Genomic DNA, 17835 nt, shown 5'->3' with positions numbered 1-17835 from the left:
CTTTCTATAAGAATAAGGAAGTATCCGTTGTCCTCAGTGGCACCGGACTGACTGCCGATGGCCCATGGATTTGAACAGCTTGACCCTTGTAACTTTAACAATTGCCCCATGGACACAGCACCTTAAATCGGAGAATTTCCCTGGGGAAGCCATGTGCCTCCCTTCCTCTATCGCTTGGTTGATGTGCTGGTCTCCAGTCTCCTGTTTAGATACCCACTTAGCCTCGTGTCCAGAGGTATTATAGTGGGCTGAACTGGGTCCATTGATGTGTTTTACCGTATTTAAAAATAGTGATTTCCCATAAAAACCTGGACTTTTCAGTCTTTCGATGGAAGGGTACTTTGGCTCTGCTGGGCCTGCCTTCCCACAAAGCCCTGGTCCTCCAGCACTGACTGTTGGTCCCTCTTGACCTTGAACATGTGGTGACAGGTTGACCTCTTCTGGCTGGTGACGCCGGTCGTCGAGTGCCTTTTCCTAAACCTCTAGGCATCTGAAATTTCAACCTCTGCCCAAGCCACCTCAGAAAGCCGGCCATTTCTTGTGCACACCATATTCTTTCCCACCTCCCTACCTTCCCCTTGCTGTGTTCCCTACCTGTTGTCTCCTTTCAAGTGACTTCCACACTGTGGATTACGGTGACTGATACCACCTGCAGAATTAACTCCTCCCACACAGTGGGATCCCATGGCCCCCTGATGTATCCTGCTGTTTTACAGGTACAGGGCTCCATGCCTTTCCTCTTCCTTGAGGATAGAGACCCACTCTCATTCCTTTATTTACCCGGCACAGGAAGATGTACATGAGTGTTTGCTGGGCTGACATTGTAACCAGGAAAGAGATGAACTGATTTGTCCCTTAGTGAATTGCTGGCTGGTCTCCATAAAGCAGGCAGAGAAAAAGCCCTTGCAGTCAAGCCTATAGGCCAGGCTTCCAGAGATCTCAGCTGGTTCCTCTTTCGCCTATGAGAAAGTATGGTTCCCCCAGACAGTGTCCTTTGGAGTAGTTCAGCCCAGTCCTAATAACATGCCTTCATCTAGCTACCTTTACTATACCCCCAGCCCCTGCTGTGATCCTGTCTCCCTTTGCTTTTCAGTTAGCGTTCTTGCCCTCCCATTTTCTTTCCCAGCGCAGTCACCATCACTCCCACCTCCTGCCTCATTTTTGACTCTGATGCTACCTTGACCACCCTTAGCTGATGGATTCTCTGGAGACAGCCCCTGACTTGACATGTCATTGGAGGATAGGAGGGTTACTGGTGAATGCAGCACCAGGCAGGAAGTTGGACCACCGCAGATGACTGGTCACCCGCCCATGCAGGGACCACCACACTCTTATGAACTCTAAGTGACTTTGCAATGCAATGTGTGTGCAGGCCCTCGTGTGTGTGTGCACATACATGTCCACACACAATCTCTCTCAAGAATCCCAAACGATTTATGGGCACCTGCATGGCTCAGTTAGTTAGGTGTCCCACTGTTGGTTTGGGCTCACATCATAATCTTGGGGTCCTGAGATCGAGCCCAGCGTTGTCTCAGCACTTAGCACAGAGTCTCCTTGTCCCCCAACTTGCTCAAGTACTCTCTCTCTCTCTCTCAAATAAATAAATAAAAATCTTTAAAAAAAAAAAAAGAATCCCAAACTATTTAGATGCCTTTTTATGAACCTACCTAAAATCAAAGACAGTTAGTTCGGGAAGAGACTTAACAGATCTAGTCCAGGGAACTTGGTAGATTTCTGAACTCTAGGATACTATGCAAGAATAGAAGTTTAGAAGCCTGCAGGGGGCGCCTGGGTGGCTCAGTCTGTGGGGCGTCTGCCTTTGGCTTGGGTCCCAATCATTCAGGGATTGGGCTCCACGTTGGGCTCCTTGCTCAGCAGGAAGTCTGCTTCTCACTCCCCTCTGCCTGTTGCTCCCCCTGCGTGTGCTCTCTCTCTGTCTCTCTCGCTCTCTTTCTCTCTGTCAAATAAATAAAATCTTTAAAGAAAAAAAAAAAAGAAGCCTGCAGGGACCAGGCAGGTAATAGAAGTGACCGCAGTGGCCAGGGTGTATTTCATTATGCTGCTTTAGGTCAGATTCTTTCAACACCTATATACGCTTTGCATACCTGGGAATATTCCTCAGTTTCTTAAAGAACTCGGTCGTGTACTAATTCCTTGAAGCATGTGACCTCCTCCATCCCTCCAATCATCTGTAAAACAGAGATACTAGTTGTCCCACCTCCTGGGGTTATTGTGAAAATTAAAAGCGTCATGGATGCAAAACCCTTAGATCAGGACCTGGCGTACAATAAGTACGTACATGTTCGCTGCAGTTAAGATGATGACGATAATGATTCTCACTTTTGCTGGAGATGTGGACACATGGACCTTCACCTTCATCTTTACCGTAGGGAAAAACCTCTCAGACCTGCTGATAAATGGCAACTTGGACTTGACCTCAGTGGCAGGGAGACAGCCAGCCAGCGGGGACTGGGAACCAGAGGACACCACGCCATCTGCCAGACAACTGTCCTCAGCTCCAGACAACTGTTGCCAGGCAGGAACGCAAGCCCTGTGTTGCCAGATCTTTTAGTTTTTCAAAACAAGCCAGAACTCAGGATTTTAAAACGAGAACTCTCCCAAGCTGTAAATGTTGGCTGGGGAAAAAAAATTTTTTTTTAAACATTATGGAGACCAAACCAACTTTCGATCTGGTCTGACCGCTGTCATTTATCAGATGTTGGGGCCGCAGCCTGGGGAGTTAACGTGCCTACAGAAGTGGGAGAACAGGCCCAGAGGCATTTCTGTCCAGTGCCCCATGCCCCCCCAACCATGACAAACCCTCCCTCCTAATGAGCCCTTGCGGTGGATAGACCTGCCTCTTGCATGATTCGAGATGGAGATTTTATTTTAAGCCTGCAGAAGGCTACCCTGAAAAACCAGGGCAGAGGATTAGACTCTCCTGCTCTCCCCGTCATCCTCATCTGGGGAGGAGAGGAAGGAGCAGAGTTTGTGGAGACCTACCAAGGGGGCTCCAGTTCTGAGGCCGCACAACCTCGGGGGGATTAGTCCCTTCATCTCTCAGTGCCTGGACTCTGAAATTATAAAATGGAGATTAATAGTAGGACTTCCTCCTAGGGCTGCTATGAGAATCAAATGAATCCATCTATTTAAAGCCCTTAAAATGGTACCCAGCACTTAATAGGCTCTCGGTAAAAATTAGCTGTCAGAGGAAGGAACGTATCTATTTCTTTAGGGTTCCAGGGGAGCTCATGCAGTCATTTCCTATGTTTTCCAGGGCTACTTGGCAGCTCATTGTGGGGGGACGGGAGGAGTGGAATGCAAATACTCAAAAGACACTTTAATTTGGATATATACACACAAGCTCACATAGATTCACAAACGCAATGTCCCCACTTGTCGTCAGTGGGGGGCTGGGTTGGCCTGTGTAGTTGGAATGGATTTGGGAACTTGTATGATGGATACAGAGGTTGACCAAAGTACATTTTAGCTTGGGAAGCATGCTGTCACATAAGCCACTGATTAGATTACAGAAGTGTGGCATTTTCTTATCTTTACTGTTTCAAATGAAAAAAAAAATCAATATTTTCCAATTATCTCCAGTGGTGTATTAAACTCACTTTGTCATATTTCATTTCACCATCTGAGAAAGAGCAGGGAGATAGGGTTAGGAAAATACATTGTCAGAGAAGATGAAGTCTTCATAGAAGTTCATACTCAGGCCTCCTGTCCTCCCGGCATTGTCTATTCAAAAATTTGGTCATTCATTCATTCACAGAATCTGGAAATGTATACTGATGTCCATTCCGTTCCAGGCACTGTTCCAGGTATGGGAAATTCAGTGATTAAAAAAAAGCCAAACAGTGGCCATATTGGGGGGGGTCAGGGAAGGGGGAGACAGATCCCAACCACACTAACAAGAAAAAGATGAGATAGGGCCTGTGCAGAGGGTAAAAAGTAGGGAGAATGGTGGGCTAGTCCTCTCTGAGGAAGGGGGTCCCTTCAGGCTGAGATCTGATTGAGAAGAAGGAGCCAACAGGAAAGGACCATGAGAGCAAAGGACCAGGAGCAGGAAGGAATCGTGAGTCCAAGGAGCAGAGGAAAGACTGGCAGGCCGCCGGGGTGCGTGGTGTGGGTGTGAGCGTGCGCGTTGGAGAGAGAACCATGCAGAGGGAAAAGCACTGGAGGGTCAAGCAGGCAAGGGATACGGTCTCGTTTTTAGTTCGCTGCCATGGGAAAAGCCCAGCAATAATGGAGGCAGGAGTCCTACCAGGTGGCTCTGCAATGATCATGGACCTGGCGGAGGGATGATGGGGAGGAAAGGACAGATTCAGGATATGTTTGGGAGCCAGAGTCCAACAGAACCCTCCAAGATCCACAAACACATAGCTGTTTATGGGGGAGTGAACTACTTACTGCTAAACACCTACTATGTGCAGGGCACCGTTCTAAGCATTTCACATGCACTGTCTTAACGCCGACAATAGACTGAAATGGAATCACGCTGTCAGGGTTTCTAAACAGGTACTGAGGAGCTGAGCCAGACAGGTTGACCCACAGCCTACCCTCTCTGCCGCCGCATAGCATTGTCCCTAGGCTCTCACGTAATTATGAAGGCAGCCAAAGAATGCATGGCTAAGCATTTTTAAGAAATGCACAAGCAAATGCACGTAACAGTGTGCAGGTTATAAATAACCATTTCTAGCTGCCAGCTGCTGTTTGGGTTTGGAAAGGAAAAGAGAATCTTAGCATGACTTGTTTATCTCAGGTAATTTGGCAGTAAACTGGGCCCCGGGAATTCGAGTTACACAGAAAATGCAAAGGAAGAGTGACAGGGATATTGTTTCAGGCTTTCAGAAGACAGAATGTGACTTAAAGTCCCCAGAACCAGCCTGGAGGCACACATGGGGAATTGGAAGGTTATCTGAAAGTGTGTTGCAGAGCCCACGTTTACCTGTCTTCCAAACAGTCACGCTTTTTGTCTAACAGATTTCTGTTATTATGGTGAGATTTCCTTAAAGAGCTCTCCCCGCTCCCCTGCAAAAATGGTCCGTGGCGTCGAGGTAAATAATGGGAGAGTCTCCAGCCTTCTGCCTAGTTACCTATTCGGTTCGAATCTAGAAGCCTGCTTTGTTGGATCTGTATAGAGCTTTAAAAAAAAAAATTTTTTTTTAATTGCTTGTCAGTATTTCAAATCTAGAAGCTTTCTCCTAATACTGGACTTCTCTGGAACAATCCAATCTAATGAGGCTGGGCCCACATTCCTGAATGGAAACTGGCAGCTGGAGCGATTCTCTGGGGCCGCCTGGGTGGCTCAGTCGCTTAAGTGTTGGTCTTGGCTTTCGCTGGGGTCATCTTCTCAGGGTCGTGAGATCGAGCCGAGCTTCTGGTTCCGTGCTGGGTGTGGAACCTGCTTAAGATTCCCTCTCTCTGTCTCTCTCCCCTTCTGCCCCCAACAAAACAAAACAACACCACCACAAATTGCAATTCCCCTTAGGCTGGGCAGGTGCTCCCCAGGCTGCTCTGTACCCACCCCCCACCTTCCTCTGCCACAAGTGTCTTTGCAGAGGCTGTAGGTGGGTGTCCAGTAAGCTGGGATGGGGCTGAAGGCCTGTGGGGTGGGGTAGTAATGACAGCGGGACTGGGGTGCTCCCATTCCCGGACTTGACATGGGGTAGGGGATGCCAGCAGGCAGCAGGGTGTAGCGAACACTGGATTAGCAGCCAGACTGACAGGTTGTGAATCCAGTTCTTCCCCTTCCTTGCTCGGACCTTGGGCGGGTTACTTTACTTCTCTGAGCCACGTGGCTTTGTTGTTGTGCAGGATAGGGAGTCCTGAGAGATCACCTGGGGAAGAAGCTGTCAGGGTAGGTGCTCAGTAAGCACGAAGAAACCACGATTTCCAGACAGCCCGTCCAGACTGGCCCCAGTTTTCCTTTCCTTGTTCTACCTTCCTTTTTCCTTTTTCCTTTCTCATTTTGTCTGGCCATTTCATAAAAACTTTGCTCTTAAATAAAGGAGCTGGTCGCCAGTAGCATTTTGGCTTAGCCAAGAAACCGTTGTTCCAATTTCCAGAAACCACATTTTGTCATCATTTCATTCTTATCCCTCACGCATTGCAGATTGATCTCTTAAAAGAAGACAGCTTGTTGGGGCGCCTGAGTGGCTCAGTTGTTAAGTGTCTGCCTTTGGCTCAGGGCGTGATCCCGGAGTTCTGGGATCGAGCCCCGCGTCAGGCTCTTCCACTGGGAGCCTGCTTCTTCCTCTCCCACTCCCCCTGCTTGTGTTCCCTCTCTCGCTGGCTGTCTCTATAAATAAATAATAAAAATCTTAAAAAAAAAAAAAAGAAGAAGACAGTTTGTGCTCCTAAAATACCATATTGTCTTTCCAGCAGGCTTTGGGGCGCTGAGGTTCATAGAGGCTACCCCATCTTCCTCTGGAAGACTAGCCTTTCTTGGGTCCTCTGATGGGAACAACCTACAGCATTTCCCATTGCATGTTTGAAAAATTTGAATCTGCCTTTTGGACATTTAATATTTTAAGTTTCTTTTAATTTTTCCAAAAGGAGAGAGGTCCAAGTACATCACTCAAAAATAAAAACATGTAAAAAGCAACAGTGATTTGTTGTCTTTGTACACGTAGCTCTGGGTGCTTCTTTATACAAACAGAACCAGCGTCAGTATTTATTCTTATTTTCCTCTTTTAGAAAGAAAAGATTGCATAGTACATATACTTTCTGCCTATTGATTTTTTTCACATAACATGACTGTCTTATATAGAAGGAGCTTGCCCATTCTTTTTTCCAGCTTCACAGTATTCTATACCATTGTGTGGTTTTGCTGTATTTATTCAGCCAGTCCCTATCAATAGACTTATGGGTCATTTCCAACATTTGCTATTGCAAATTGTGATACAGTGAATACCTCTGTACATCCATTTCCTCTTTGTGGCGGTGATTCTTTGCGGTGGATTCCTGGAAGTGCTGTTGCTAGCCCAAAGGGAAAATACATTTGTACTTTTGAGGATATTGTCAAAATACCTTCCAAAGGGGCTCTGTCATTCTGCACTTCCCCCTCTGCAAGGCTCAAAGAGCCGGCTTCCGAGCTCTTGCCAGCAGTATGTTGTCAAACCTCTGATTTTTGCCAGTCCGATTAGTGAGATTAAGTGGTATTTCAGTGGGATATTTGTCATTTAAATTAAATTCCATAGATATATAAAATGAGAGCAACATAAGCTCTCCTATTTGGGCAACAGAAGAAATAAGCTCATTTTTGTAACCTCATGGCGGTACCATCACCCCAGTGGAGAGAAACAAGTTCTTTGTTCGAAGCTCCTTTGTGCTGGGGAGGTCCCTGCACAGGCCCTCTCTGCCTGCAGGCTTCCCACTGGATTTAGTCTCCAAAGCCCAACCCTTCCTGCCAAGGCTGAGCATTTCACCTGAGTAGATGGGAGTGAGTGTCTAATGCCAAGCCCGCCTTACCACTTCTGGCATCTTACGGCATTTTTCTGGCTGGCTGGCTGGCCGGCAGCGCCGTCTTCTTTGATCATTGGGAAATCATTTTCATCTAACCCCCTTACTAATTGCTCTAGGAGTCCAAAGTACACTAAAAAGCTGCATCGCAGAAAGAATTGCTTACATCAGACTCCCTCCCCGGTCCATTCTCGTGTGCTTGTACTTATCTTTAGCGCCCTGACTGAGGAGCAGTGTGGCCCCGTGGTTAGGAGTGCAGGCTCCTGAGCCAGACTGCTCAGATCCAGATCAAGGCCCCTCTACTCACTAGCTGGGTGACTTGGGGCAAGTTTCCTAATAACCTCTTTGGGTCTCAGTGACCACATCTGACAGGCGGGCGGTATAATAAGAGTGCCTGTTTCTTGGGTAGCTGAGAGGAGTAAATGGGTTGATTCATGGACTTAGCCTGGAGCTCAGTGCCTGGCACAGAGTAAACCTGACTTAAGGTGAGCTCACATGGTAATAACACTGATTAATATGATTGTGATGGTGATGATGTTAGTGACAGTAGACATTAGGAGCACACTGAGCCCTGTCACTTACAAGTTACATTTTTGTGACCTCAAAAAAGTAGCTCAATCACCCCCTCAAAGTTTGTTTCTCATTTCTTCCTTGGTTGGCACCAATGGGATAGTACCGTCCATCTAGAGCAAGAGTCAGCAGACTACAGCCTGGGAGCAAAACTCAGCCTGCTGCCTATGTTTGTGAATAAAGTTTTATTGGAACACAGCGGCACCCATTTGTTTACGAACAGAACAGTCTAGCGCTGCTCTCACGCCATGATGGCAGAGTCCAGTAGTTGCACCAGAGGCTTTATGATTTTATGAACTTATGGCCTATAAGGTAAAAAAATATTTGCTCTCAGGGGATGCCTGGGTGGCTCAGTCAGTTAAGCATCTGCCTTGGGCTCAGGTCATGATCTCAGGGTCCTGGGATCAAGCCCCACATCAGGCTCTCCGCCCAGCAGTGAGTCAGATCCTCCCTCTCCCTCTGTGATCTCTCTTGCTTTCACTCTCTCTCCAATAAATAAATAAAATATTTTAAAAAATAAAACATATTTACTCCCTGGCCCTTTACAGGATAAGTTTATTGACCCCTGACCCAGAGCAGTGGCTGTAAGGATGCAGAAGCTAAAATCCTGGCACATAGTAGGTGTCCAATTCAGTGGAGCTGTGTCCCCCAAGCATTAACATTCATGAACTTGGTGCCTGGTTCTCACCCTCCCCCCTGCCACTCTTCCTTCTACCCTACAGGAAAAATAGAGGGAGTAATTACCGTGTGAATAATTTAGTTAGAAATACCGCAAAATGCTATTATGCATATGTATTTTTATCATGTACCGTACATTTCCATATGCACCAAATACTTCACACGTGCAGTAGACTACAGTAATGGACAGGAAAGGCTGTGTCCTGTGGACTGTACTTCACAGGAGGCTTACGGCTCTTTTAAGGGTAATTCTGATGCTGCTTTTCCCTTGCCTGATGGCTTCAGAAGCTGACATCCAAGGAAGACGCACCTCCCTTCTGAATGATAGCACTGAATGTTATGAACTGCATCTAGAGCAAAGTAAAACCAAAATGTCAGAATCTTCTAACCAATGAAAATAAATCCACAGTGCAGATAAGAATCTCTGAAGTCCTAAGTGGGAGAATATTATATGCATTCATGTCTGTTTTGTTTTTTTCCCCTGTTCCCCAGGCACATGTCTGTTTTATAATGTGAAGTACACATATTATCATTTACATTTGGCCTTATTTATGGTCTCAGGGCTGAAACTGACAGGTCACCTTGCAAAATGCGGGGGAACACCCCCTCAATTTTGCAAGCAGCATCTATTGATATTAATGTCACCTTCCTCCACCTCCCTCCCTGAGTGTTGTGAGAATACAAGGAGATATAAGTAGGAAGATACTTAGAGACGCTGAGTGCAGTAGACAGGTCCACAGGTGATCTCGTTCTTTCTGTCCTTGGCAAGAAGGAGCATCCTCCACGTGGAGCTGCCCCGAGGAGAGGGGCTCAGTGGTGTGAGAACGGGGCATTAGATTACAAGTGTGCATAATTAGAGCTAATTATCTTCATTGAAAATAAGCAAATTATTTTCCAATTTAATGAATAAGCAGCTTCTAATGAACTCCAGTAGAGAGATTTGCTTTCAAATTTCAGTAAAGTTCTGTGTTCTTTGTATTAATGTGTGGTTTTTATGGCCCACCTTAATGTTTTTCTTACTGTTCTCTATTGCTGTAACAATTTTACTGAAAAGCAACCCCAGAGGTGATTCAGCCTCTCATTTAAAATTTAAAAAAAAAAAAAAGGGAAGAAAATATGGCCCAGAAGGAACCTGTAGGATCCTGTGACTTATCCAAGATCCCGTAACTGGTCTGCTGTCCACTGTCTGACCAGCATTAGAAGAACCACAACCAGACTCTGGGGACTGCTGTGTTTGCCCCGGACTAGCTCTCCTTCCCTTCTGGTCTCTGGCTTTGTTCTGGGCCCGTTTCCCTGCTGACATCTTACTTGACTTGGCACTGCCTCTGCTGGTAGAGCACTCTGGTCTGACCCCTGGTCTCCAACCTTCCCTCTCCCCTTCCAGCTCCAGACCAATCTCACGGCTCCTGGCTCTGCCCTGCGTGGCCTATGACCCGGCATGCCATCCTCCGTGATCAGCCTGAGGCTCTACAGTGAGTCCCTCGACTGGCAGCTTAGAGCAGGGGCGGTGAAGGGGTTCTGGTTGCTGTCCACCCTGGTTCCTCCCTCCAGAGCATCAGGGGTCAGGAGGTTGGGATAAAATGGGCCCAACAACCCAGATGCCCGATCCTTAATTCTGGGCCTTTTTCTTAATTTTTTAAATGAATAAACCTTATCTTTTTGAGCAATTTTAGGTTCACAGCAAAGTTGGGTAGAAAGTACAGAGCGTTTTCATATACCCCCCTGCCTGCATACACATACAGCCTCCCCCCACTGTTGGCATCCAGCACCTCCGTGGTATGTTAAGTGGGTGTCTGTGGAACACAAGGGCAGGCATGTAGTCAGTTTTGGATCGCTTCACTCTGTAGTCTGTCCCCCAAGGCAGGTGGCTGCTGACCGCATGGAAGTTCACGCATGGAGATAGCCCTGCTCGGGCCCTCTGTCTTCTCTGTCTTTCCAAACCAATTTCTAATTCCTGGAGCTAGGATTCTGATTGACTGCAGTTGGGTCCGGCGTCCATCCCCAGCGCACCATTCTGAGGTTGGGGTCCTATATAGTCATGGAGCTCCCCTCTGAGGACAGGGAGGAGAGTGAGAGAGGAGGCAGTTTAGGGTGTCCTTATGAGCTGAGCAGCTAACCCAAAAGACATCTACCATACCATGATACTGTATAATCCAGGGTCTCCTATAGATTCTCCGGCTGCCTCTTTTCCAAATCCTTTATTGGCCCCAAATTCTGGCCATTGCCAGAGGTTCATCTTTGGACCTTCGCTCTTCCCCTTATTCTCACTTTCTTGGAAAGAGTGTCATCCCTTGACTTGTGCTTCATCACTGGCTATGAGGTCCCCCACCCCCTGCCCCCCAGGCCTGTGTAGACCTACCGGAAGTGGCCACATCCAGAGACAAACATCTTTCCTCTGAGACTCAGTCCTTACTTCTTGCCTCTCAGGAAGTCATCGCTAAGTCTTTTTGCTCCTGCTTTGGAGTGCTCTTGGCTAATGGGACTTGTGGTACTGATTTTCTCACAAATAGCCACCTGAGAGTAAAGCTGGATAATTTGGAAGACACATCGACAATGCACAGAGGGTCTCATTTTGTATTTTAAAACCAAGGCAATCCATTAATTTTCCATCAAGGAGCCCTTTTATAACGGACACTTCCATAAAAGTTGTGAAAACTGCATTTGGAACAGCATGTTTAAACCGTATGATGTTGAGCTGTTGAATTGACGTATACTTTCAAATGTTAGTCTTCCAGTTTTCTAAGAAAAACAACATTCTCTCTGAAATTGCCCGTTATATGGGAAATGTGGGTGATTACTGCTAATTCACATCTGTACCATCACCTAGGTGGTGAGTTTGGGGGTTTGGTGAAGCATATTGGTGTGCACTCATCAAAGGTTATGTGTATGCGCACAGTGGAAGGCATTTTTGTGGAAGGCATTTTATATAATTCCAAACAATTTAATAAAAATGTAATTCGACTGGGAAATCTACCGTCGGCCCTTGCAGAGTGCAGATAATGTTCCAGATTAAAGAGCTGAGGCTTTGCTCATTACAGTCAAATAACGTGAGTGTGTGAATTACCATTTCCTTGCCGTTGGTCTATTTCAAGAGTATGCCATTTTCCCACTATAATAATAGGCTACATTTTCTTAAAATCATTTGATTATGATTGGTCCCATCTATTCAGTTTGCAAATAAAAAGCTTTTGCAGTGATAAACTAGCTGTTTTAAAATAGCCTTAATCTCTGGTTCTGCTTTTGAACTGCTACAGGTCAGACTCTACGAAAGGCTGACAGAAGCCGGTCGTGCTCACGGGAGAAAAAGGAGGTAAATGTGTCACTGGTGAGGGTGGGTGGGAGTCAACTCTGTTTGAAGGGTGCCTGCTGGTGAATAAGTATTCCTGGATCTCCTGCTTGTTTCTCTGTGAGTCTCCAGCTTGAATCCTGGACCAAAGGATAGTTGGCACCTCGAGTTCTCAACCAGAGTGTCACTGGTAGTAACCATCTCTTACATAGTGTATCAGTTAGCTTTGTCTGTGTAACAAATCAAACCCACATTTCAGGGACGTTAAATAACAACGGTGCATTTAGTTCATGATTCCGTGGGTCGGTGGCTTGGGCTCGGCAGTTCTGTTGATTTCAGCTGGACTTACGCGTTTGCATTGAGCACTGTCAGCTTGGGGATGGCTGAGTACCAGTGCTTTCTCTTTTCACTGCTTTCTCATCCACCAGCAAGCCAGCCAGCTTTGTTCTTCTGGGGGTTCAGGGGGTCAAGAGCATGAAGAGTGGAAACTCCAGCACCTCTTAAGCCCTGGGTTCAGAACCAGCATGGTGTCCCTTCTGCCAACTTGGTTTTCTTTAAAGCAAGTCACGAGGTCAGGCCAGATGGAAGGGGTGGGGAAATAGGCCTCACCTCTGCTTGGGAAAGCTACAAATACTATGGCCATTCTTGAAATCTGCCACACTGAGCCCACCTGCTCTGTGCCCGGCAGAAGGGATGAGAGAGACACAGCTCTGATCTCATGGTGTGCGCAGTATAGATGGAAGGGATGTGCAGTGGGGTCATTATAATGCCGTGTGAGAAGGACGAAGAGAGTGGAATTTCAATACAGGAAAGGGCTCACCTGACTCTGCCAGTGGTCTCCAGAAAGGCATGTGGAAAAGCTGATATGCAGGCTGCCTCTTGAAGAATGAGCAGCAGTTTTCCCAGCCAAGTAAAGAGCATGTCAAAGTCAAAGTCAGAGAGATGTGAATAAGGAAGGTTTGCAAGATTACTGAGCTGGGGGGTACCAAGTGGAAGCAAGGACCCAGAGGTTATCGCAGGACCCTTGGATCAAGTCTCAAGCTCACAGAAGTTTGAATTTTAGTCTTATGTAGCTGCAGGTGGGTGTAGGGGTACAAGGGTGTGAAGGCATGAGGCTCATCATAAGTATCGAACAATCCTGAAATTCATCAGCACGTACATGCTGCGTCCTCCCATTTGGCCTCACCCTCAGCCAACTGAAGCAGGTTGGGGTTGGACCTCAAAGTTAGGGTTAGGGGGTGCTTTGCTGCAGTTGTCATCCTGTCCCCTCTTGTGTCCTTTCTCAACTGTAGCCAGAACAGCCGGCATGGGTTTCCTTCTTATTTAAGCAACCTACCTGGGGCAAGGGCTTGGACTTTGGTGCTGGTGGCCATTCTAGAAACTGAACTGGGGTGGCTTCTGTCACTCCTTCCTGGTAGGAACATTTTGATAGAAGCAGGAGCAAGTGTGTGTATCTCCCGCAAAGTCCTTCCAGGGACTTGGAGGGTAGAAGAGATGGAACAGAAGTGAGCACAGGCCCACGGGCTCCCAGCCCAAAGTCACCTAGGGTGGGGACCAGCCCACCACCCCCAAGCCAGGAATGAACTGTTTCAACATAACCGAGGCTCTTGGTCACAGAGCAACATCATTGCATTTACCCACCTTAAGAGATTTGCTGGAAATTGACAAAGCAGGGCAGCAGGTACCTAGTTGAGATACTCGTTTCCCCCTCTCTCTTTCTCCTTGGCAACAGGACTCCCTAATCGCTGCTTTCCTGGCTACTCCCATCATGCCAGTTGCCCGAGAGCATTTCAGATCACTCCTCTCTTGCAAAGTGCTTGCAATGAGAGAAAAACAGAGTGGGGATGTTTATCACAATATCTAAGTTTCACCCCAAAAGATACTTAAAATGGTTTCAGGCCTTTCTGAAAAAGAGGGTGCGGACTCTCTTAACAGGGCTTTTGTTTGGTTAGAGAAACGAGAAAGGAAGGAATAGCAAGGTGCCAGGATGCTCATCTTGGTGTATTAGAACATGTGTATTTCCTGCCCACTTCCTCCTTCCACATCCCCCCCGCCCCCCCCAAGCCCCCCCCCCATCACCTCTGAAATCTGTACTTCCTGACACCGCCTCACACAGGATGCCAGGTGGAGATCAGACTGCCACCATGAAAGGGAAGAAGACAAGCTGGTTGGGACAGGCAGACAGGGAGGTGCGTTGTGTTGCTTCGGTGGTGAGGTGACAAGGGCCTGCTCACACCAGGGCAGGTGAACGTGCTGTTTCCTTCCTGGGTCAGGACTGGGTAGTTCTCTCTGCGGTCATGGGCCAACATGGCAGAGGGAGGAGGGGAGGCTGTTCGCAGTGAGCTCACCAGGCCAAATTCAGCCCAAAGATGTGTTTTGTTTGGCCCAGACCTTATTCCATTTTTAAAAAATTAGCTGTCCACATTTACAATTTTCACATAAAAATGCGCACTTCTGCCTCCTTTGATAAAATGGAGAATGAGAGCAGAGGCCTATTCCCATAAAGCAACGCTGGGCAGGGGCTGGTGTTGAGGTAGGCCACCCCTTTCCATGGGCCCTCCGTTCTGCCCTCCCTGCCCTCCACACACACCTGCTCGGTAGCCAGCAGGTGTCAGCAGCCACATTGTGACTGGCCCCATGCCAAAGTCTTTGTGTCAGTGGTCACAAACATTGTTGTACATTAGAATCACCCCGGAGCTTTTTAAATACCCCAAAGTTTAGGCCTTTTTCCAAACCACTTAAATCAGAATCTCTGGGGGTGGGGACCCAGGATTCAGAATTTTATAACCACTCCCCCAGCCACAGGTGAGAGCCAGTGCTTAGCCCGTGTTAAGTAACTCCTCGGGTTCTTCCCTGAGCACTGCATGCCTGCGTGGCCCCGGGACACCCCAGTTCCCAGGCCCTCCCACAGACACAGATAAACCCCTAGCAGTGCCGGAGGAGGGAGAGCAGACTTCCTGGAAGAGGCAGCTTAAACCGAGGCTTTGGAAGGGCTACAGTCTTTTCTGAAACATGCGTCTGATGGTTAGCTTGAAGCCAGTAGATACTTTCCATTTAGCTGATAAAAATATTCTCAGCCTTGTCTCTAAAAAGTATTCATGGTTTCTGCCTCTGGAGATTAGATAGTGTTTATGGCCCTTGGTCATGAATTATTAATGGTTTTTAAATTGTGGTCATTGTAGTTTACTCAAAAATCATTAGGAAGTAAATTTATCACACAGTGTTTAAAAAAGTAAAAAAGAAAACCACAAAGCAGGAAAAAAATCTTTATTCGTCAGCCCCCCAGCATCCATCCTGTTGCCCACGGCACCCTGGGGCTCACAGGTGTGACGCTGGTGATAGCAGAGAGCCCCCCGGGGCCCCGGGAAACTGAGTTAGTACCCACAGTGTACTCCTCCTGCCTCAGATCCCAGGCATATGACCTTGGACGATTCTCTTGACCCCTCTCACCGCCTTTTGAGATTTTTGTTTACTAGGTACAGTAATATGTTAAAGTACCCTGTGCAATGCCAGACAGGTAGTAAGCATTCCATAAATGTTAGTTGTTACATTATTTTAATCATTTCTTAGCTTGTCTAATATTTAACAGGTATTCGTGTCCTTGGACAGAGAAGGCGCACAATTGTACTTCTTACTGAAGGGGTCTCCCTTGCTCCAGCTGGACTTTGGGCTGATTCCATCCTTCCAGTCTCCTGGCTGTGTGCCCCCAGGCAGGTGGGCCCCAGGCAGGCTAGATCCAGCGCCCCTACCCTGAACCAGTCTGAGAGTCTCCTGTGAAAATGGACTGCCTTCTTTTGCAGCTGATTGGAGATTCTGAAAAATGCTCTTAACAGCACACTCATCTGCTGAGCTCACTTTGTAAAGGACTGCAAAAGTCATTTAACTCAACCACCTAGAAAACGTTAAGCTTTCCCTCTGTATGCACGTACAGGCACATGTGTGCACGCACGCACGCACACGTACACACACGAGCACTTCCTGCAACTAAGCAAAGCCTTTCAATGCAAGGGCTAGAGACTCCTTCCATCTTTGCCATGCAAAAGAGGAACTGGATCTCAGGAGAACCCAGTGAAGGAGGGAGTCCAGGATTCTGGCTGCCTCCAGGCTTGGGGAAAGCCAGATGACCCTCTCTGTGTACCGTCATGGACATGCCACCGCTACCCTCTGGTCTATGCACCTTGTCATGGTCCTGATGCCCTTCCCTACCCTTCCCTACCTTCTCCCAGTTCAGACGCAGAAAGAGTCTGATTGACCTGGTAGTCAATACCAAAGGGTATTTAGGGAACACAGTGCTCCTGATATCAGCCCCCCTAGACAACCCTCCCAAGAAGCACCCGCAGTAAACAATGGCTTGTGTGTCCCTCCAGTAATCTTCCATAGATAACGCAACTATGCAGAGCATATCTGTCCTTCTCTGTCCCCGTGATAGCACAACGACACATGATGCTTTTTTCTTGGATATTTTTTTTTTTCACTTACTAACATGTCTTGGAGAGCGTTCCATAGAGGACATGTGCACAGCCCTCATCCATTCCTCTGTATGGCTGCATAGGGCTCTACTGTGAATGCACAGAAGCACGGTCCTTTCTTTGAAACCTTTAGGGCCAAATGTGTTTCACTGTTTTCGAATTTAGAAAGTAATACCGTCCCAGTATGGCCTGGGACAACACCCTGTAATCAAACACATTCACGTATCTGCAGGGAAATATGAATATTCATACTAAGTAGGCTAGACAAAGGCTGTAAGTTTCGTGTCAGTTCCGATCAGGTTTTGATACCGAATAAATGCATGTAAGGGAGTGTGGACCCGTCCCTAGATAGGTTACCGTTCCTGGCTGACAATGCTCTAGGCTGCTAAGAGAATTTGCCGCGGGAAGCGCACTTTAAAGAATACCCTAGGGGCGCCTGGGTGGCACAGCGGTTAAGTGTCTGCCTTCAGCTCAGGGCGTGATCCCAGCGTTATGGGATCGAGCCCCACATCAGGCTCCTCTGCTATGAGCCTGCTTCTTCCTCTCCCACTTCCCCTGCTTGTGTTCCCTCTCTCGCTGGCTGTCTCTATCTCTGCCAAATAATAATAAAAGAAAAAAATCTAAAAAAAAATAAAATAAAGAATACCCTAGAGCATCTTTGTGTGCATGTACAGGAGTAGCCAAAGGTTAAATTTTTTTTTTTTTTAAGATTTTATTTATTTATTTGACTTGGCTCTGAGCACCTTGCTTGGCTGGTTGCAGGAGCACCAGTGGGACCGGTGACTTGGAAGTTTCAGACTCCACTGGCATGCAGTGGCCCCTTCCCCTTCCTCATTTCAGACTCACCCTTCTTGCCATTTCAGCCTTCCGGGGAATGGGGTGCTCGCCCTTCCATTTTTATAGATCTCAATCCCTTTGTTTAAAAATTTTTTAAAAGTAGGGGCACCTGGGTGACTCAATCATTAAGCGTCTGCCTTTGGCTCAGGACGTGATCCCAGAGTCCTGGGATTGAGCCCCACATCAGGCTCCTCTGCTATGAGCCTGCTTCTTCCTCTCCTATGCCCCCTGCTTGTGTTCCCTCTCTCGCTGGCCGTCTCTCTCTCTGTCAAATAAATAAATAAAATCAAAGAAAGAAAAGAAAGAAAGGAAAGAAAGAAAGAAAGAAAGAAAGAAATGCAAATTCTTAAAAAAAATTTTTTTAAGTAAAAAAAATAAAATTTTTTAAAATAACAAAAAAAAAAAAAGAAGAAGAAGAAGGGGGGAAGGAAAAAAGGCAATGCAGGCTGATAGTTCTGTATTACAAGAGCCTGTCCGATATGACAGCTGACATTCCAAATCCGCACTTTTCCCGGAATGAAAGCT

The 17835-nt window shown here is 47.1% G+C and overlaps 1 protein-coding gene across 6 annotated transcripts in view; it reads left to right on the top strand.

Moving 5' to 3' along the window:
- Positions 1-17835, top strand: part of KATNIP (katanin interacting protein) — a 183259-nt gene that overhangs the window by 5958 nt on the left and 159466 nt on the right. For 5 of the 6 annotated variants that reach the window (XM_087869348.1, XM_045775225.2, XM_087869360.1 and 2 more), the window contains exon 2: positions 11973-12028. The exons of the other annotated variant lie outside the window; for it this stretch is intronic. In XM_087869348.1, the coding sequence (XP_087725474.1) occupies positions 11973-12028 (56 nt within the window). The remainder of the gene's footprint in view (positions 1-11972; positions 12029-17835) is intronic. 6 annotated transcript variants of the gene reach the window in all.

Source organism: Ursus americanus, chromosome 2 (assembly GCF_024610735.1).
Source record: "Ursus americanus isolate L20-20 chromosome 2, mUrsAme1.1.p, whole genome shotgun sequence".
In the NCBI taxonomy this organism is placed as follows: domain Eukaryota; kingdom Metazoa; phylum Chordata; class Mammalia; order Carnivora; family Ursidae; genus Ursus; species Ursus americanus.
The sequence above is the reverse complement of the archived record's forward strand: the minus strand, read 5'-3'. Positions and strand labels throughout refer to the sequence as shown.